The sequence below is a fragment of the Phoca vitulina genome, unplaced genomic scaffold (genome assembly GCF_004348235.1).
Source record: "Phoca vitulina isolate PV1807 unplaced genomic scaffold, GSC_HSeal_1.0 scaffold2, whole genome shotgun sequence".
Classification (NCBI taxonomy): Eukaryota; Metazoa; Chordata; class Mammalia; order Carnivora; family Phocidae; genus Phoca; species Phoca vitulina.
Genome location: NW_022589705.1, coordinates 47,048,321 through 47,071,008, shown reverse-complemented (window position 1 = coordinate 47,071,008; position 22,688 = coordinate 47,048,321). Strand labels below are relative to the sequence as shown.

Genomic DNA, 22,688 nt, shown 5'->3' with positions numbered 1-22,688 from the left:
AGAAGAAAAAAAAAAGAGAGAAAAGGGAAGATATTCACGATACATAAAACCAACAAAAAACTAGTGACCAAAATATATAAAGAAATCAGTGAGAAAAAGACAAAAACCTACTTTTAAAATGATCTAAGGGGCATGTGGGTGGCTCAGTCACTTAAGCATCTGACTCTGGGTCTGGTCATGATCTCAGGATCCTGGGATCGAGTTCCACATCAAGCCCCACTTTGGGCTCTGCACTCAGTGGGGAGTCTGCTTCTCTCTCTCCCTCTGCCCCTCCCCCCCATGTTCTCTCTCTCTCTCAAATAAATAAATAAAATCTTTAAAATAAAATAAAATGAGCTAAAGCTCAGATGATTTCCAAAAGTGTAAGTTTAATTGATCAATAGTCTTACGAAAAAGTTCTCAAACTTAATGGTAATCATGGAAGTGCAAATTAAAACATAATCATATATTATTATGTACACTAAAATAAAAATCAGGCAATTCTGAATGTTACCAAGAAAGCAGAACAAAAAGAACTCTCACAAATCTGATGGGAGCACAAATTGGTACAAATACTTTGGAAAGTTTGCCAGTATTTATTATAGTTGAAGATAAGTATATTTGGCAATATAAACCCTGGATATGCACTTTCAAGCAACTTATACGAATGCAGTAGGATGCATAAACAAGAATGTTTATTCAGCATTGTAATGGCTGACAAACCAAAAACCCAAAATTTCAACAGTAGAATAGATAAATTGTGATATACAGTTGATCCTTGAACAACATAGGTTTGAACTACATGAGTCCATTTACACATAGATTTTTTTGACACAGTACAGTACTGTAAATGTATTTTCTCTTCCTTATGATTTTCTTAATAACATTTTTTTCTTTATTTTATTACAAGAATATAGCATATAATACATATGTAAAATATATGTTTATGTTATTGGAAAGGCTTCTGGTCAACAGTAGGCTATTAAGTTTTGGGGGAATCAAAAGTTATTTGTGGATTTTTGACTATGCAGTGAAGTCAGTGCTCCTAACCCCCATGTTGTTCAAGGGTCAACTGTACACTATTTTAATGATGGAGAAGATAAATTAAGAGGAGAGACTGAAGAGTGATACAGCAGGAAAACAAGAGATATGGGTTCCAAAATCCCAAAGAGGAGAGTTTTAAGAAGGAGGGAGTGATCAAGCACCTATATTCGTATTGAGAAGTGGAAGAAAATGAAACCAGAGAAATATTATTTGTACTTAGCAATGGAGATCATTGGTACTCTTGATCAGAGTAGCTTCTGTAGAATGGTGGAGGCAGAAACCAGACTGGAGTTGTCTGAAGTTTGAACAAAATTTGAGGAAGTATGTAAACAAGTCCTTTGAGAATTTAGATGATGAAGTGTTTCAGAGAAATGAGGCAATATGGGGTAATGTGGAGTCAAGGAGCCTCAGTCAAAGGGGTCAATGAGAATGATTCAGTCGAATGGTTCTTTGATAATCCCAGATAAAGAAATATAAAGGCAACACAAAACTCTAAAATTCTCTGAAGATCTGCAGTGCTAGTTCCTAGCTTACAGATTCCTTAAGTTTTGAAGAAAGTTCCTTTACAGTTTCTATAAAGTAAGTTTTTATTAAGCAAGATGTCCATACTTAATTGATTTCTTTTTTTAACAGTAACAAGAAAACTCTTAGGGTTGACCTGAAAGGAAACTCAGATATCTTCTTTCTAGAAAAATAAACATAAAAATATATTCTTAATTTGTGACTTGTATAAATTGTCCATTCTGATATTACTCTTAGGAAATTCTTCTTTCTGGCTCACTGAAATCTTTCACACTGCAGTTATAAGCCCTATACTTTCAAGCAATTTCTTTCAACAGAGACATCAAATCATCAAGAACTTTTAAGACACACATTAATAAATAATAAAGTATATAATAAAAGCACTCATTAATACATTAAAGGAGAAGTAAATATGTTACACAGAGCATTACCTATTAACTTGCTTTCTTGATTTTTTATATTTGTTGGTACAAAGCGTGGTCTTAAATTTAACTTTTCAAAATCACTCTTTCTAGGTTCAGGTTCATCTTTGAAGAAGACATATCTAGAAAAAATAAAATTAATCTAAATTAGAATATTCAGAGGGTGTCTGGGTGGCTCAGATGGTTAAGCGTCTGCCTTCGGCTCAGGTCATGATCCCAGGGTCCTGGGATCGAGTCCCACATTGGGCTCCCTGCTCAGCGGGGAGCCTGCTTGTCCCTCTGCCTCTCTCTCTCTCTCTCTCTGTCTCTTATGAATAAATAAATAAAATCTTTAAAAAAAAAGAATATTCAGAAAAATCTATGAAACTAATCTAAAAAATAAATTTGGAGAAATGTGGTTAAGTCCCAGTTATATAGATTAGATGTTGTTGTATTAATAATATTACAATACAAAATGTAAAAGGATGGGACTAAGCCAGAGCTGAAAATATTAGTGACAATCACTTGAAGTAAAGACAGATAGGAAGCTGCTATTGTCATAGGATTGAGGGCACTCTAGGAAACTATAGTTCATAAGCTGATTAACCCTTTAAAAATATGCTGGAAATTCATTAAATGAGCTACTGGGAACATTGTCAGACCTGAGTTACAGTCATGGGACACAGAGTTATGGTCAGTTCAGGTACCAAAATAGTAGACCAGATAGGATAATAGTGTTTATTTATTATAAAGGAAATTTTCTCCACTAAATCCTTTAACTGACTATTGATGGTATGTAATACAGTTAATGAAGTAATAAATAATAAATAATAATAAAGTATTACATAATTCATATTTCTGACCACTAAATGCTGGAATAACCCATGATTCAGTCATCCAACCTCAGACATTCACCTTCAGTTGATATCTAATCTCACATCTTTACATATTATCTATAGACTGATGTCTCCCAGGTTTATAATTATAATTTATAATTTATAATCTCTCAAACTCTTCCCTGAGCTCCAGATTTATATATCCAACTGCCACATGACTTCTGCAGTTAGGTATATCGTAGGCATCTCAAACTTAACACATTCAAAACCAAATCCTTTAGCTTCCTTCCCAATCTGTTCCTCTTTGAGGCTTCCCCAGCTCCATTCAACCAGAGGCTTAGGCCAAAAACTTGACAATATCTTTGATTTCTCTTTCTCTCATTCCCCATTCCCAACTGTTGCCCAATCTCACCAGATCTTTCTTTGAAACACATCCCAAATCCAGCTACTTCTTTCCTTGTTACTTCTACCCTAGTCCAAGACACCTTCATCTCCCATCTGAGTTACTTCCATGGGTTTCTCGCCTTCTGTTTCTCTCTGCTATCACTCATCCCCTACAGTCTATTGCCAGCGCAACCATGGTGGCACCCATAAAATATAAATGTGATTGGCATTTCCCTCCAATTGCTTCCTACTAGACTCAACTAAGGTTCAAAATTCTCACTCCAAGACAGAAACTGTCTCCCCATTGCTCATGTTTCTAAGTAGAGGAATTTCCATTGAATGCCCTACCAGGGCTCTCTCTGTGCACCAAACCCCCACCTCCACGTGGAAGCAGTGAATTTTCCAGCTCTTCAGTTTAAGGAGAAAGGAACTTAGGCTCCCACTTAAGGACCTTAGCATTTGCTCTTCCCTCTGTCTGTAATATTCTTTCCCCGGCTACTGCCAAGGGTTACTTCCTTAAGTTATAAGAGAGAATTTTGTTAAGACTACTCAAATTTCCATCTCTCCAGAAAGGTCTTTTCTGTCCCCTTCTCTATCTAAAATAGTAATCACTATCAATCTTAATTCCTTTAATTTACTATATTTTTCTTCATAGTATTTATCACTAGTGGATTTATATTATATATCCATTTGTTCATTTAGTTTAATATCTGTCTCCCCACTTTATCCTAAAACATAAATTGAGGGCAGAGTTTGTTTTGTTCACTGTTGAATACCCAGCACCTAGAACAGTGACTGGCACATAGTACATGTGTAATAAATGTGCTGAGTGCACAAATTGTTCTGGTAAATTTTTACTAAACTTTCTTATCATCTTATAATTTCCAATGAGATTTTAGTTTATTCTCTTCGGGTTTTTCAGTAAACAATCATTTAATCTTCATAACATAATTTATCTGTTCTTATCCAAACATTTATATTTTTGTCTTATGTTCTTATTTAATATCACTGGCAAGCACTTCTAGAATAGTGCAGTATAGTGAGAACGGGCATCCTTCTGCTTCTAATTTAAATGGGAATGTGTCAAGTGTTCCAACCTAAGGATGATGTTGGCTATATAGTCTTGTTAAGGAGATCATTTTTTTAGCCTTATCTTATTAAGTCATTTTTCAAATACATTTGCAGAATATATAGAGGTGTTTGGATATGAATTTCCTTATGGTGAACTAAAGAGCGTGGACTTTGGAGTTGGATCTTACTTTGCATCTTGACTCTATGTGAACTTCTCCAGAATACTGATATCCTCTGAATCTCAGTCTTTCACAGGCCAAATGCAGGTAATAGCTATCTTATAGGGTTAGTATAAGAATTTTGTAAAATAAGGTTTAGAAAGTGCTCAGCAAATATTTGTGACATAGTAAGAGGTCAATGTCAAGTACTTTTTATTATTCCTGAAATTTACTCCACTTAGTTATAGTAGAGTAATATTTATTTAATATAGTGTTAGATTCTACTTTGTTAATATAGTAAGTTATTGAAAGGCACTTATCCTGGTATTTTAGAGTGGATGACCAGATGATTTTTTAGCCATGGCTGAGTAAAAAGGAAAAATAAACAGTCTGTATTCTACAAAGGCCCACCAATATTTGGAGTTAGACATTCCCTTCTTCTCCCAAGTAGCAGAAAACTGTAATGGGAGTAGGTGGGCATATCAGAATTATGTCATTGACCTCATAGAATCAGCTGTGGCTTTTCCTTCTCTTTTCAGTGTCGAAGGGAGCAGGGATGCTTAGGGTTTCCTAAGGAATCACTTATAAAGCCTTGGCATTTGCTCTTCCCTCTGTCTGTAATATTCTGCCATCTCATTCCTCAGCTGCACACCCGTTAGCACACTTGCTGATTTGCCCTATGTCTAGCTATATAAAAACAAATTTGGAGGGTAGAGTGGGGAGGAGAAATCAGAGCACACTGCCTCCCATTGTTTGGTATGGCAAGGATGCTTGAGTTTCTGAGGAGGAAAATGTACATTGTGGTTGTTACTGGGTTTAGGCCATTTTACTGGTTCCCCACTCAGATTGCTGACTGCCAACCTAGTGATCCTTAGCAAAAGAGGTTGTGATATATACAGGAGAGCGTAAGAGTTGAGGGTGAATTTGAAGAGGTGTGGCTGAAGGAGGCTCTCCTTCATTAGCGAACTGGTCTTTCTGAGGCACTGTTACCATGCATCGTTAAAGAGTTAGGCTCTTTTTTGTCTTCTCCTTCTTCTTGCAACTGTAAGGACTGCAATTTCTTGAGGGCAAGCACTATGTCAAATATAGAAATTCTGACACTCCTCTTCCCTTGGGACAAACACCACCTCTCATGCCAACACCAAATGCCTAACACTTACTACATAAGCACACAGGAAAAGCTTTTCTTCTTTTTCAATTGAGATATATTTGATCTACATTGTATTTGTTTTATGTGTACAACATAATTATTTGATATATGTATATATTGTGAAATAATCACCACAATAAGTCTAGTTAATATTCATTACCATATTACATAGTTACAAACTTTTCTTTCTTATGATGAGAACTTTTAAGATCTACTCCCTTAGCAACTTTCAAATATGCAATGCAATATTGTTGACTATAGTCACCATGCTGTACATTACATCCTCAGGACTTATTTATCTTATAAACTGGAAGTTTCTATCTTATGACCATCTTCACCCATTTCACTAGGAAGGCTCTTTTTGACTAGAGTTGGCTGGAAGATGACAAATGAGAAAGAAGATGGTAGCAGTAGCTAGGTAAGTAAGAAGTACTGTCCTTTCCTTCTCCCTCCTCTCTTACTCCCATACAGGGGTGGGGGCGGGGGGTGTGGTGCTGGTAAATATTTAATAACCTTTTGTCCAAGTGTAGTTCCAACATGAATGTTGATTGACATTTTCATTTACCTTAATGAATAACATGAAAGTGAAACAATAAAGACATATGTTGGAACTTCACTCATTCATCAATGACATAAGCTACTTTTTTTTGCTGAGCCAGACAATAATTTTTGAATTCTAGAATACATCCTCAATTTTGTGTGCTATTCAGAGTATGATGGCTACTGGCAAGACAAACGTTTAAGTTTAATCTTCATGAACATTTTTCTTCCCCACTTTCTTAAATCTAGACAAATAAGAAATCAAGCCCCCTGTTTGTAGTGTTTGCCAATTTCTATGGTGTAAATACACCCATGGTTGATTTCAAGTGATTTCAGTGATGGGACATCATTGAATGAGGATTTGAAAAGAAATGTGTATTAACATGATATTATATAATAGTTCCACCATATGGATACAATAGATGTAAATGATTTCAATCACAGATAATAGTAAAAAATGGTAAAATAATTAGAAAGGGATGAGTTTTGAGTATTTGTTTTTATTATGTCATTGAATTTTTAGCTTACATAGTTTAATTTTTAATAATAACTTAACCATCTCATAAAATTCCTGAAAATTCAACAGTCAGTTCTAACAAATTGGTAGGAGCTGGCTCCAGCACAACACTTTTCCCATACCAGAAGCACAAAAGATTATAGGAAGGAAGAAGGGGATGTGTGCTAGGAAGACTACACCCACCTCCGATTCACTGGCCATACTCCTTTTCCACCTCAGCTCCCGCAGTGTCAATAGACTGGCTAGACAGGGGAAGGGAAAGCCTCAACTGGCATCTGGGATCAAAATACTAAATTGGACAGACTTTTAATAACCAAAAGTGATCAGAGTGAAATTGGAGAAATATAAGACTGTTTTATGTTATGTGTTCCTGAGTTGAGAATAGGCAAATGAAACAATTAAGATAATATTTTATTTTAGGTTTTAAAAAATCTATATTTGTAAGTGAAATTCAACAATGGTTTTATGTTCTTGTGGTCAGACATGAGGATCAAAGACATCTTTTAAAAAAGGACTGAAACTATTCCATTTTTGTCTATGCTCAGAAACCATTTAAATACTTCTTTGAAACTTTGAAGAAACTGACCTCTGACACAACTTTAAGATGGTAGTTTTGTAAAAGATAGTTATTTGACTATTTCTCAAAATTTTCTAGTTATTTATTTATGTTTTCATTTTCTTGTTGAGACTATTTCCCCATTTATACTTTCCCAGATTATTCATTATTACACCTGTGTTTCAAAGCAAAGTACTCATTATAATTATTTTAATTTCTTCTATATTCATAGTTGTAGCTCCTTCCTCATTACTAATATTGTGCCTTTATTTTGCCTATTTTTTCTCTTCAATTTTTCAAATTATGGTCATTTTAACATTCTTTTGGGAGGTGTTAGACATGCTAATTTTGTAAAATACTTTTAAAGGTCCCGTATGCTTATGAGAGGGTCAAAACTTGGTGGAAGTACTAGGAAATGATAGGGTTTTTATTTTTATTCTTTTTGTCTTTCAATTAATGCATACTTAACATGATTTATAAGAAATAAATTGAACCAAATGCTAGATATTTGGTTTATAAGATTAATTATACACAAACTCTGTCCTCAAGTGATCATGATTTTCTTTTCTAGTTTACAATGTCTCTTGTCATATTGTTTTACTTCTTTTAAAAAACTTTATTATAGGGATTAATTTTGTGAATTTAGTTGAGGAATAACCTAAATTATAGATCCTGCTACCTAGAAACAGATAGGCTTATAGGGTAGACAAAATGGGTATATGCAGAGTTCTTCTAAGCCTGCAGGGACCTGGATAAGGGTGTTCTTTTACTCACTGAATAATGAGTCCAAAGTATGTTTACCACTCAGTTTGCAAAAGAAGAGCGGGGAAGGGTGTCACAGTTTGTCATTCTACCTCCAAGCTTCTTTCCTCAAAATAGGTGGGAAGAACTGTGAAAGGTCTGAGATTTGACCCTACTTACAAGCTAACAAGTTAACCTACTACAGTTTCATCTATGCTTGTGAAGAAGTAGACTCCTGGGTCAGGGACAAAAGCCTAATTATTGCTCACAGTGATAGGAATAGCATTTTCTGCGCCAGTTCTTTGAGCCCCAGTTCCACAGGGCAACAGCAGAGGGCCAGATGATTCCTGCACACAGGAATCTATAAAAATAATGGAAGGCAGCTATGCTCACCACTATACCACCAACGCGAAATCTTTTATAATGGACAGTAACATGTCTGCTCTTGCTCAGAGAAAAGCACTATCTCTTTTTTTTTTATTTAAAGATTTTTATGTATTTATTTGAGAGAGAGAATGAGAGAGAGAGAGAGAGAGAGAGAGAGCATGAAAGCGGGGGAGGGTCAGAGGGAGCAGCAGACTCCCTGCCGAGCAGGGAGCCTAATGTGGGGCTCGATCCCAGGACTCCAGGATCATGACCTGAGCCGAAGGCAGTTGCTTAACCAACTGAGCCACCCAGGCACCCCAAAAGCACTATCTCTTTCAAGGCTCTTTGTTATACAAAAATCCTTGAGGAGATAGGAACAAAGGCATCCAGTGCCTCTGCTCAGAAGATGTACAGAAATACAAGAGATCCATGGAGAATTTTTTCCAATAGCAGAGAAGGAATGGGAGGCTAAGAACCTAGGAATAAAAATTTCCTAGCACTAGGTTCTCACACAATATGAAGAATGAAGCCTGGATTATAAATTTGGTGGGTTAGGGGCGCCTGGGTGGCTCAGTTGGTTAAGCGACTGCCTTCGGCTCAGGTCATGATCCTGGAGTCCTGGGATCGAGTCCCACATCGGGCTCCCTGCTCGGCGGGGAGTCTGCTTCTCCCTCTGATCCTCCCCCCTCATGCTCTCTGTCTCCCATTCTCTCTCTCAGATAAATAAATAAAATCTTTAAAAAAAAAATAAAAAATAAAAAATAAAAAAAATAAATAAATTTGGTGGGTTAATTCACTAGCATAAAATCATAAATTGGTTTTCTGTAAATTGTATTGGTTTTGAGCTGCTTATATATATTTTTAATTCATCCCTCTCTCCCTCCCCCTTTTTTGGTCTTATATTTAGGAAAATTCCCTGTGAAATTATATCCTGTTGTAGTTGAGTTAAGGGAATATAGGTAAGGGCCTTGATTTTGTACTGCATGGGCTAGAGTTAAAGGAACGTTGCTGCACATCCATGGAATGAATGTGAAATGGCACTGGCACATAAAAGGAAGAAACCCAAGAGAAGGGCACAGCTCAGATGGAAGCATGGGGGTTGCTCTAAAAGCTACCTCTTCCCAACTGGAAATCTCTTATGGATAACTTCCCTGATAATGCTTTGGAATGTTTTCTTGTTTTTACAGAACAGCCACTGTGAGTTGGAAGTCCAGAGCTTTCATTCTGATGCCATGGGATAATTCCAAATACATTTTTGTGTCATAAAGACTTCCAATTTGGATCTTTATTTTAATTATATTACATTTTAATTTGGATAAAATAGTTCTCCAGGTAAATTCCTCAGAAAGAATACATAGGCAGATTACCTTCTACAGTTTTTCATACCCTAAAATTTGTCTCTCTTTTGTTCTCATAAATAAATGATGGTTCAAAAAAATAAAAATATTTTTAAAAATGATAATTCATCCAAGTAGAGGATTCTTGGATTGCCATTCCATTCAAAAGTTGAAAATGGTTTATTATTTTCTAGCCTCAGAGATGCAGATGAGACGTATGAAACTCATTTGCTTTCCTTTCCTTTGTAATTAACCAATTTTTTTCTACCTTTGGAATTAAATAAATAATCAAATAATTTCACTGTAAGTCTAGCACTTGGTAACCCTTTTGATCTGAAAATTCAAGTATGTCTTCAAAAAAGGGGCATTTTTTCCCTAATATTTCTTTATTTCCTTACCATGTTTCTTACTTTCCTGATTTATGTATTAAGTATATATTTACAGGTCAAATATCCTGATTGTGCCTCTATTTGACCTTCTAGATTATCAATCCAGTTTTCATCTGTATTCTATTTCTATCCTACTCAATTTTTTATTTAGAAATATATATATATATTTAAGATTTATTTATTTGAGAGAGAGAGAACAGAGGGAGGGGCAGAGGGAGAGGAAGAGAGAATCCTAATCAGACTGTGCTGAGTACAGAGCCTGACACAGAGCTCGATCTCACCACCATGGGATCACCACCTGAGCCCAAACCAAGGGTTGGACGTTTAACTGACTGCGCCACCCAGGAGCCCCCAGAAATATTTTTTAAATCCCTTTTTACTTTAGAAATATTTTTAAATCCCTTCACTTATTTTTAAATCCCTGATTATGTGTCCTTAAGATACATATTTTCTTAAGTTCTCTTCTGTTTCTTCCATAATCTGCCTTATTAGGAGTCACCGGTTCTGATTGTTTTTGTCTCCCTCCTTCATATGAGTGACCTGTGATTTCTCTTTGGCCTCTCATTTCAGTGAATGTAGGTTCCTCAGCACCTATAAAAGTCAGGCTATTTGAAACTCAGGTAATATCAGTCAGGGAGAAATAAGATTCTCTTGCCATGTATTAGCCACAAACAAGCTGTTGTAAGAGGGTGACTGAGGGAGGGACAAATGAAGAGGCTTCTAGAAATGTTTCTCAAATTTCTAGCTGTATATTAGAATCATCTAGGGTGCTTTGATGCCCAGAGTTTTCCCCAATAGTTAAATCATGATCTCTAGGCAGGGCTCAGCATATTTTCCGAAAGCTCTCAAGTGGGCAGTCACTGTTGAGAAGCCCTGCTCTAGAACATCAGGTTTCTCCGGATATGAGCAGTAAGTAGGAGTCCTCTTCCAGCTACAGAAAAGAGGAATGTTCAGCCCAGTAGTGAAGCTCTCCCCACAGAGAGCCAGAGTTGAGGCTGTTACCTTCCCAGAATCCTCGTGGGGCCTTGAAGGAGCCTGTGCCCATATAACTGAGAAATGGTGTGGACAGTAGCAAGCGAGGCATGAATCTCTTTTTCCGCTCACATAAAAGTTTCTCTCTTCTCTATCCTTACAGCTCCCACCTCACCCCAGCCTACTTACCTGTAAGTCCTACTTTACCTAAGATTCTAGAAATGATTGCCATATGTACACGTGACTTGTGTATCTCATTACTATCTTATTTTTAATGATTGGAATATATGATTGTATATTTCAAAAATACAACTTATATTTGTATTAGCTGGGTTTTGTTTTTGTTTTTTTTGAGTGCCTACTGTATGTTGGAGAATTTTAAACTCTTCACATATTTTAGTCCATTTAACTCACACAACAACCCTATGGACTACGTACTATTAATATCCACAGGATAATGATGAGGAGATGAGAAGACTGAGGCACAAAGAGAGACTGAGGCACAAAGAGGTTATATAACTTGTCCAAAGTCACAACTAGTAGGAAGTAAAGCTAAGTACAAACCTGGCGACTGGCCTATAAACATCATTCTCTTCATCTCTATTCCAGGCTAATGTCACACAAAGTATTAAACTAAAGGAACAAGGAATTTGGCCAGTTAAATTTCACTATAGGCTGCAAGTGAATGCTCTATTCATGTTTAATTACCTTTTTTACACGCAAGTTTATCCTATTGTCATAAAACTATTCCTAAAAGGAATATTCTTTTGACAGGTTTCAGTGTAGATTTATTTTTAGGAAAATAATTCTTCTAATGAGAAGCCCCTATTAATCTGTTAATCTAAAGAAAAAATATTCTTTTTTTGTTGTAACCTCAGTAATCTTGTAATTTTCGGTGACAACTTAAATACTCTTAATCTGTCTCTTCGCCCCTAACTTATTTTCTATTTCTTACCACTTTATAAGTGGTAAAATTGCCATTTTCAGCTGATAATCCAGTACTAAATGCTTAGGTAATGGAGAAATCACTTTGTCTCTCCTTTAAAAATTCTTTATCCAGGTAATTTTTTAGTTTTATTTAATTTTTAAAATTTTTTTAATTTAAATTCAATAAATTCACATATAACACATTATTTGTTTCAGGGGTACAGGTCCAGCTAATTTTTTTTTAAGATTTTATTTATTTATTTGACAGAGAGAGAGAGAGAACAAGTAGGCAGAGAGGCAGGCAGAGGGAGAGGGAGAAGCAGGCTCCTCGCTGAGCGGAAGCCCGATGTGGGGCTCGATCCCAGGACGCTGGGATCATGACCTGAGCCGAAGGCAGCGGCTTAACCGACTGAGCCACCCAGGTGCCCCTCCAGCTAATTTTTTAAAGGGATTTTTGCTAAAATGAGTATGACTCTTTTGTAAAACATCCAATTATGAAAAGTTGTAGAGAAGAGTAGGTTTGGTGTTTACTGAGAAATCTTAGAAAATTTTTATACAGATTAATCAAGAGGTATTTTTAATATTTTACCAATTCCCATTTATCCAAGAAAAATACAGAAGTCCTGAACTAATAATAACATGGAAAACATGTCTCTGGGAGTAAGTGAGAAAGAAGCCCTAAGAATTTGAATGGTTCTCAATCTCAGCTTTATGTAAGAATCATCTGGGGAATCTTGAGAATAGTAATGCCTGGGCTTCACTCCAAACTAATTAAAGTAGAATCCAATTATTTTAAAGCTCCCCAGGTAATACTAATGTGCAGATGGGTTGAAAACTACTACTCTGAAAGCAAAGCTCAGCTACAAGTAAACCTGGACAGATTTCACCAATTAGGTGACCACAGCGCCAGATTGAGAGTTGCTATGATATTCATCAAACCATGGAAAAAAACGGAACGAACAGATGTTGGTGCTGGGCAGCAAGATTAGAGAAGCACATAAGCTTATGTGAGCTTATTTGAGCAGAAACTCAAAGGATGGTCCCTGGACCAGCAGCACCAGCATTACCTGGAGACTTACTAGACATGCAAATGATCATGCCCCAGCCAGACCTCCTGAATCAAAAACTCTGCAGGTGCAGCCCAGCAATCTGTGTTTTAAGGAGCCCTCCATGTTTGAGACCCACTGGGCTAGAGCAGTGCATCTCTATCATTAGTGTTCACGGGAATCGCCTAGGGGATCTTGTTAATTGCAGCTTCTGTCTGGGAGAGGGTCAGACATTCTGCATTTCCAACAAGTTCTGGGGTGATAGGATGCTGCTAGATGGAAGACCACCCTTTGAATAGCAAAGGGGCTAAAGGTCAAAAATGAAAGAAGCCTGCAGTGACCAGAAAGTCACTGTTCCAGGTGGGAGCGGTTATGACATAAAGTTTAGGCTAAGCTGAGAACTGTGTGAATTAGATCTGACATCTTGGCTCACTGTAGGAGTGAGGTTTGCAAGCACTGGTGGAGACTGGTATCCTAAATTATAATTACCATAACTTATAAGACCAGGAACTGCATCTCAAGATATGGAGGAACTGAATCTATCCAATATAACCAATGAAACCAGGATATCATTGTTGATATGAGAAACTTTCAGCCTCATGCTCTGTTATTTAAGCAATCATTTTGTTATAGCTGAAGAAGACTCACTGCAAGAATGGGTTGCTTCCTGGAAGAAGAATGCCCCCCTCCTGAATACCCCACAGACATCTAAAACTTAATACATCCAAAATAAAACTCAGCTCTTCTCACTCTAATCCTCTTATCCACCCCAATCTGCTTTGCATCATATGTTCTCCTAAGTACAAAGTATCATAATGCAGCTAGTTACCAAGCCTGGAAGATGCAAGTCATTCTATGTTCAGAACAGGGTGGTGGTGATACAGAGCACAGGTTCTGAAATCGGACTGCTAGAATTTAAATCCAGCTTGGACCACATATCTTTGTGACCTTGGGCAAGTTATTTAACCTCACTGAGATGGACTTTTCATCTGTAAAACTGCACTGAACGCACTGAATGGTCACACAGAAAAAATGAGGTAAGAACCTCATTCTTAAGTCCCCCCTCCCACCACCACCAATGTACGACTGAAATTCTATTAATTCTACATCTTATTATTTCTTTTGTCTGGATTCTCCTCTACATTTCTGATGCCTAGAAAAATTATATAGCATAATGCACATACAGAATGCCAGTGAAAAGCCAAGTATGACATATTCAGGCTACCCTTTGTAAGTACACAGAGAAACTGACTTACTTGATTTTCTAGGTGGACTTCTTTTGGAGTCTATTGGTCTAAAGTTTGAAATAAATCCTGACATTAATTTGAGGCAATGTAATAGAATTTAAGACAAGTCTTTCTTTAAAAATTCAGAATTGTAGGGGTGCCTGGGTGGCTCAGTCGTTAAGCGCCTGCCTTCAGCTCAGGTCATGATCCCAGGGTCCTAGGATCGAGCCCCGCATCAGGCTCCCTGCTCGGTGGGAAGCCTGCTTCTCCCTCTCCCACTCCCCCTGCTTGTGTTCCCTCTCTCGCTGTGTCTCTCTCTGTCAAATAAATAAAATCTTAAAAAAAATAAAAAATAAATAAATAAAAATTCAGAATTGTAATTAGTACCTAATTACCATCTGTAATAGTAAGATATTTTAATAAATATTTTATAAACGATGAATATTCAGAATGCTGATCAAGTATGTTGTAACTCATAAGCACTATGAAACATACCTGTGTTTGACAAAGCTTACATTTAATACAGATTACATAATCTAAGAAAAATCTACAGTAATGCTTTAAAACTCCAAACTGAAAGTCTGAGGTAGTTAGGATGGTTACCTTTTTGCTTTTTTAATTCTGTCTGAATTATCTTCTGTGATCCTGGGTACTTTCTTAGATATGGATGGAACAATGGCCTCTTCAAATTCTAAGTGAAAGTCAAACGTCAGGGGTGTAACCGAAGTATTTTTCTTTCCTTGACTCTGAAGGCTGTTTTTCTGCAGGAAAGCCAAAGTACAACATTGTGAAAAAATGAGCACTTTTCATATAGGGAAAATCCTGTGTGGAAAGGAATGAAATTAGTCTCACTTTATGCACACACACAGAATTTATGTGCTAGTCAATAATGGAGAAATATTACAGATTGAAAACTAGGGGCCTTGTGTACCAACATTTTTTAGGCTGTTGCTGTGTGTCCTGAGCTGCTCTTTTCCCATTCGTGAAATGAAGGAAATTTGGACTAGATGATCATGAAGGCTCCCTCGTAATTCTAAAATTTAGAATTGAAGAATGACCTATAAATTAAGCAAAGACAATCCTCATACATAGAGTTATTGGAAGGAGAGCAACACGGTCTCCAACCTGCTGCTCTCACTGTCCCCAGGAACATGGTGAATCACTCCAACATTTGTCTAGTTGCATGAGCCAGAAATAGAGTTAAGAAAGCAATCAAAAGACTTTGTTCAAATATTTATAGAGATGGCCAAAGAAAGAAAAGGATATAGCTTAACGAGTTAGTTAAGGAGCCAAAAATCTTTTCTAAAAAAATCTTTCAGCACTGCACAGAGGAATAAAGTGATGAAAAATGTGAAAGCAAGTCAAAGGATAAGAACTTCTGTTTCTGCCAATAAAGGATTAAGCACTACGGGAATTGCCCACCTGTTGTAAATAACTAGAAAACCAGACAAAACATAGGAAAACAACTGTAATCAGGCATTAGAAAGTAGGCGGGGGTGGGATGGTGTGGGGGAACCATAATCCCCAGGAAAAGGGAAACAAATGAGGTAAATCCCACAATAGCTCAGCCTACTTATTGGAGGCAGTTTCCACACTGAGATGCAAGGGAGGGGGACTCACTTCAAACCCTGGGCCTTAACCTTGTTGATTTTAAGAGACAGAAATTGCACCAACAATTACATTCTTGGACGTTCACCCCAGAGAAATGAAAACTTATGTTCACACAAAAACCTGTACACAAATATTCAGAGCAGCTCTCTTTAATCTTTTTTTAAAAGCAGCTTTATTTTTAAAAGCAAAATACTGAAAACAACCCAAATGTCCTTCAATGGGGAAGTGGTTGAAACTCTGTACATCCATATAATGGCATACCACTCAGCAATAAAATTTATATATTATTTATAATAATAAAGCTATTGATTCATGCAAAAACTTAGATGAGCCTCAAGGGCATTATGGCTTGTGCACAAGCAGGGGTAGTGGGAGAGGGAGAAGCAGGCTCCCTATTGAGCAGGGAGCACTATGTGGGGCTCGATCCCAGGACCCAGGGATCATGACCTGAGCCGAAGGCAGATGCTTAACCAACGGGACCATTCAGGCGCCCCTCTTTAAGTATAATTTTTATATATATCTATATGTTGCTTATTTCCAAAAGTATGTTTTAATTTTATACTTTAAAAAATAAGAAAGTTTTAAATTTTGATTATATATACTTTCAAAAGAATTTCCAGAGAATCCTCTCTCAGTAACACATAAAGTAGGCATAGTAACACAAAATCAGAAAATGCATTGAAATGCTTTGCACAAAGGAAACTCAGTAAAAGGTAAGAATTATTATGACTAATCATGTATAAAAGGGAATTCCAGGACAAATTAAATAGATTTAGCTCTGATTATATTTTCTAAAGTACATTTCATTTTAAGCAAAAAATTAAAATGGAATGAACTTGGGGTGCTTAAGTCCAATATGGTTGCTTTAGTAAGTTACTCCTGGTTTGCTATTTCAAAATTTGGGTAACGATAACAGAATGAATTTATTGTTTTTTCCAATATTTCCATACTTTATTTTCTGAATAAAAGGAGACAATTATGGGGAAAAAAAGAAAATCAAGTTATTATTCAAGCATCAGAATTTTCATTTTCAGGTTCACAAATATGTTCAGTCACTTTAGAGCTCCTCTCTGTGCTATTTTCCTTGATTTCTTGGACTCTATGCTCTTTATGCCTCATTTACTCACATTGTTATATTATTTTGCAAGTTTTTGTGTAACCAAATTAAATTGCTCATATGTGCTAAGAATCTGTTTTTTTTCCTTAAAGATTTTATTTATTTGTCAGAGAGAGAAAAAGAGAGAGAGAGCACAAGCAGGAGGAAGGGCAGGCAGAGGGAGAAGTAGGCTCTCCAATGAGTAAGGAGCCCCATGCGGGACTCCATCCCAGAACCCTGGGATCATGACCTGAGCTGAAGGCAGACGCCCAACCGACTGAGCCACCCAGGCGTCCCAAAAATCTGGGTTTTAAAACTATATTTTTTGGGGGGATGCCTGGGTGGCTCAGTCGTTAAGTGCCTGCCTTCGGCTCCCTGCTCGGCGGGAAGCCTGCTTCTCCCTCTCCCATTCCGCCTGCTTGTGTGCCCCCTCTCGCTGTGTCTCTCTCTCTGTCAAATAAATAAATAAAATCTTAAAAAAAAAAAAATTCTTTTTTTTAAGATTTATGTATTTATTTGGGAGAGAGAGAGAGAGAGCACATAAGGGGGGAGGGGCAGGGGCAGAGGGAGAGGGGAAGCCGACTCCCGCTGAGCAGGAAGCCAGATGCAGGGCTCCATCCATGACTGGGGGGTCATGACCTGAGCTGAAATCAAGAGTCTGACGCTCCATCAACTGAGCTACCCAGGCTCCCCAAAAACTAGATTCTTTATTAATATTTTATATTGAATTTTATAAAAGTCTCACCTTTTTTACTTTAATTTTTATGACCTTTATTTTTAATTTGGGTAACTATACCAAATATTTTCTTCCTTTTAATAAACCAATTAAATAAATGTTTATATGTTTAAAATATTAGTGAGAACTACAGTAGTCACATTTACTATTTGACTGCCTATTTGATTTTTTTATCTTAATCACTTTAGATACATATAACCTAATGTAATATGGCAGCTATCCAATAGCCAAAATATGGAAAGAGCCCAAATGTCCATCAACTGATGAATGGATACTTTAAGAAACAAAACAGATGAACATAGGGGAAGGGAAGGAAAAAAAAAAATTAGAGGAAAACAGGGAGGCAAACCATAAGAGACTCTTAACTTTAGGGAACAAACTGAGGGTTGCTGGAGGGGAGGTGGTTGGGGGGATGGGGTAACTGGGTGATGGACATTAAAGAGGGCACTTGTTGTAATGAGCATTGGGTGTTATATGCAACTGATGAATCACTGAACTGTACCCTGAAACTAATGATACACTATATGTTAACTAACCTGAATTTAAATAAAATCTTGAAAGAAAAAAATAATGGCAGCTATCCAGAAATTACCTTGTATATCTAATTAATTCTTTATAGTATACGCTTACATGGACTACTTTTTGAACTAATACTATTTGCTTTTTACAAATCAGTTTATATTTCCATATTAATGCATCATTAACTAAAAAGTAAAAATCATTCACATTTGAAATGATTAAATTTTAATGATTAAATTTAATTTTAGCTTTCATTTACAAACCTTTGCTCTTCTGGCCAAGAGTATCTTTGCCTGTTCATCCAGAATATCGAACTTCTCTAAGATTTTTTCTGCCATTTTCAGTCAGTAAATTCCTATTTAAAAAGGAGAAAAGAGAAGAAATCTCCAAAACAATTAAAATTTAAACATATAATTTGATTATTTAGGCATAAGAGACCCACATTTACATTACTGTTTGGGGTACAAAAGAGAACTGTATAGATCATGGAATCAATCATGGGATTATAGAGGTATCCAAGTTTTTTTTAGATAGAAGGTCACATGATCAGAACTCCCAGCTGTGTGTGGACCTTAGGAATGTTTAAATGTATGATGTGACTCATACTTGAAGAAAGGGCATATGGCTTGATTTATACCTATTTTCTTTTTGTTGTGATATAATTTTAATGAAAGTAAATATGAAGAGTTCACATTTGTATAATTAATTGCATTCAAATTAAATTGGTCAATGATCCAAGACTGTTAATACAGCACTTAGAAAGCGGCCAAGCTGGTTGAGTCCTATTGCCCTAATAACTCAAATTCTCTAGTCAATTAATATTGCTGAAAATTACATCTGAGGTCAGGCAGTCCATATTAGGCTTGGGAGCCTGAATGTTAGACATCAGGATGTAAAGCACCTTTTCAATGCACTACAAGTAGCTAGGAGCAGAGTAGAGGCAAATATCAGAATATTAACCCCAAGGTCCCTCTAGATTTTTGCTCAGTGAATTGAATGTGCTCCAGTGGCATTTAAATGTAAACATGGTATGGTTCACAGAAAGTATTGAATTCATCAATATTTCCAAGGAACATCAATGTCAACACAAAGGTTCTTTCTAACTCAAAAATATCTATGCTATTTCTCTCATATTGTATATCATTCAATCAGTATCTCCCAAAACAATAATGCATGAAAAGACAAGGATTAAGGATTCTATGCCAGAAGCTCACATTATTTAATACTTGGTTTCTTTTAGCAGTCTTTTCTACTCTTGGACTCTTCTGGGCCATGTGGCTGCAGGCAGATTGTTTGCCTTGTTACAAACCATATAACCTAAAGTTGCAGACTGGAGAGGGGATATGTAGGCAAGGGTGTTAACACAATTATGAGTACCTCAGACTTTCTGGGTCTCCTACTGAAGAGTACAGGACAGATTTTAGAAGAGAATATAGATTATCTAGACACTATGTGTTGTCTTTTCCAAGCCAGGAACCAGTCCTCTCATACATACTAAAAACAACTAAAGGAATTTTAGTTTCTGTTTTTTTCCTTAAGCATAATATGAGTTCAAGGGGGTGGAGAAGACTCCCATATTTCTCACCAAAATTTCTTTAACTGGGGACAAAGATTTCATTTTCTCAATAAGGGATAGAAAGGCAAATAATTATAAGAACCAGAATATTGAAGTGAATGGGTTTCCCAGTTTGAGGAAGGGATAAATTACACAAGGGACAACTGAGGCACAAAGCTTACTTGTGAGAGGGAACAGAAAGCAGGTCTTTTTAAAGGATAAGATGTCCTGCACCTCTCACTTGTCACACATCTTCAACATCACATCAGACATTTTAGGATGCACCATATCATCACATTTTACACACATACACACACACACACACACACACACACACACAGAGCTGTAATTTGAAGGAATTGTTTTTTATTTAAAATTATTTTTCTATAGTAAATTACTTAGCTATGATATGATTTCTAGCAAATCACTGTGCATATCATAAGGTTTTCTTGAAGTGAGAAAACCTAAGCAACAAATTATTTTTAAATGTCAATGACAGTTTTATGAATACTAAATTTGACTGTTAACGAAACTGACAGAATGTTATTAATTTTAGTTTTGTAGTTTTATTTTGTAGTTCATATTTTGAAGCCCATACTTTTTTTCAGTTTGCAAATGTTTTCATAGGTCTTTGGCAGTGTGCCAGTGGTTTCTAATGGATAAACGGCCATGGGACAAAGTGGAGGTGAGGAAACACTACAGACTAACTTGCTTGCTTTCATCATTATACCAAGGGTACCAAGGGCTTAGCTGTATCTCTTCAAACAAACACTGTCAGCAAAGCAACATCAGGCAGGTCTACTACAATGGTGTATCCGAACTGCTCTGCATAAACTAAAAACTAATCCTTTAATGCAAAATACTCTATTACGTGTTCCTCAATATGACTTTCTGTGTTTCAGTCCTTTCTTGATTCAATTTTTTTCATTTTAATGTCTACTTTAAACCAGCATATTGATTTCATACTTCTACTTCATACTTCTATTTCTATGAGCACATATTCTACTTCATTATTCTATTTCTAAGCATATATTATTATCAGATGGTAAACATTTAATTGTTCATTTCTTCATTTGGCTACTTAACTGTATTACATGAGCGATATTGTGCTAGGCATTCCACCAAATCTACTGAGGAAGTTGGCACCTGGCAGACATTATCTTCTGAGCAAGGCAGATGGGCTCCCCTCTATCACTAAGAAAACAGAGGCCATCAGTCTTCTAGGTGGCTCAGTCAGTTAAACTGGCTCAGGTCATGATCTCAAAGGTTGTGAGATCAAGCCTCATGTGGGCTCCATGCTTAGCAGTTTCTGCTTGAGATTCTCTCCCTCTGCTCCTCCCCCTCGCCCTGCTTGCAAGTGCCCTCTCTCTCTCTCTAAAATAATAAAATAAATAAAATCTTAAAAAAAAAGAAAGAAAACAGAGACCATCAAGTAAGAACTTCTTCAACTTCTCTCTCTCATGCCAAATCTTATCCGCATCTATTCCCATCTCACTTGTATTTTAATTTTAATGGAAGTGTTGCCTCTCCCATCCATAGTTAATCCCTCCCAGGGTACTCTAGACTCTATTACCTCTGTCCTCCTAAAAGAATTACTTCCATTGGTTGCACCCTCTCTCTGGTATGGGTCAATCTCTTTTCTTCACCAATTTCTTCTCCTTAGCATGTTCACACCTCTTCTAGTTTTAAAAAAGAAAAAAAACTCTTCCCCTCACCCTACTAGCTGTTATTTTCTCTCATCTTCCCTGATTGACACATTTCTTAAAATGCTCATCTTTACTTAGGGTTTCTAATTTCTTACATTTCTTTTCCTTCTTAATTTATCATCATTTGGCTTCCTTCCTTACTCTGGTACTAAATCTACTCTCACAGAAAGTACTGAATTCACCAGGGTCACCATCTTATAAATTAGTGAGCCCTTTTCTGCTCTTATTTACCCTATTTGAATGTCTACAACTCTTTTTTTTAAAAGATTTTATTTATTTTTGACAGAGAGAGAGTGTGTACAAGCAGGGGAAGCAGCAGGCAGAGGGAGAGGGAGAAGCAGGCTCCCTGCTTAGCAGGGAGCCTGATGTGGGGCTCAATCCCAGGACCCTGGGATCATGACCTGAGCCAAAGGCAGACGCTTAACCGTCTGAGCCATCCAGGCGCCCCTGTCTACAACTCTTATTCATGTTGACTACTCCTTTCTATGGAAACTGCCCTCTCTTGGTTTCTATCACAACAGTCACATCTTCTTACTCTCTGAAGATTCTTTCTTCCTCCAATCACTCCCTAAATACTTGTGAGAGGGAAGTGTTCCTCATCCTTAGTGTTTCTAAGGGCTCAGGCCATCTTTTTCATTATTCCATACATTCTTTGGGATAACCTCCTAAACTCATAGCTTCATCTACCACCATCTGTTTTCAAACAAAATCTCTGAGTTCCAAACCCATATTCCTAACTCAACTCATGGTTCGTCTCTCCCTCCGATTTCCCCCCCTTCATTTTTCCCTTCCTTCTCCTAATGTCCTCCATGCTATTCCTTATGTTCCACAAATAAGTGAAACCATATGATAAATGACTTTCTCTGCTTGACTTATTTCACTTAGCATAATCTCCTCCAGTCCCATCAATGTTGATGTAAAAGTTGGGTATTCATCCTTTCTGATGGCTGAGTAATATTCCATTGTATATATGGACCACATCCTCTTCATCCATTCATCTGTTGAAGGGCATCTCGGCTCTTTTCCATAGTTTGGCTATTGCGGACATTGCTGCTATGAACATTGGGGTACATACGGCCCTTCTTTTCACTACATCTGTGTCTTTGGGGTAAATACCCAGGAGTGCAATTGCTGGGTCATAGGGTAGCTCTATTTTTAATTTTTTGAGGAACCTCCACACTGTTTTTCCAAAGTGGCTGTACCAACTTGCATTCCCACCAACAGTGTAAGAGGGCTCCCCTTTCTCCACAACCTCTCCAACATTTGTTGTTTCTTTCCCTGTCCATTTTTGCCATTCTAACTG

At 36.9% G+C, this 22,688-nt stretch overlaps 1 protein-coding gene across 1 annotated transcript in view; it reads right to left on the bottom strand.

Annotated features, from left to right (window-relative positions):
* Window positions 1-18,462, bottom strand: part of CUNH1orf141 (chromosome unknown C1orf141 homolog) — a 37,517-nt gene extending 19,055 nt beyond the window's left edge. The window contains exons 1-3 of the mRNA XM_032396098.1: window positions 18,388-18,462; window positions 14,766-14,923; window positions 1,977-2,089 (exon numbers count right to left, since the gene is read on the bottom strand). Coding sequence (XP_032251989.1) covers window positions 1,977-2,089; window positions 14,766-14,923; window positions 18,388-18,462 — 346 coding nt within the window. The remainder of the gene's footprint in view (window positions 1-1,976; window positions 2,090-14,765; window positions 14,924-18,387) is intronic.
* Window positions 18,463-22,688: the final 4,226 nt, after the last annotated feature.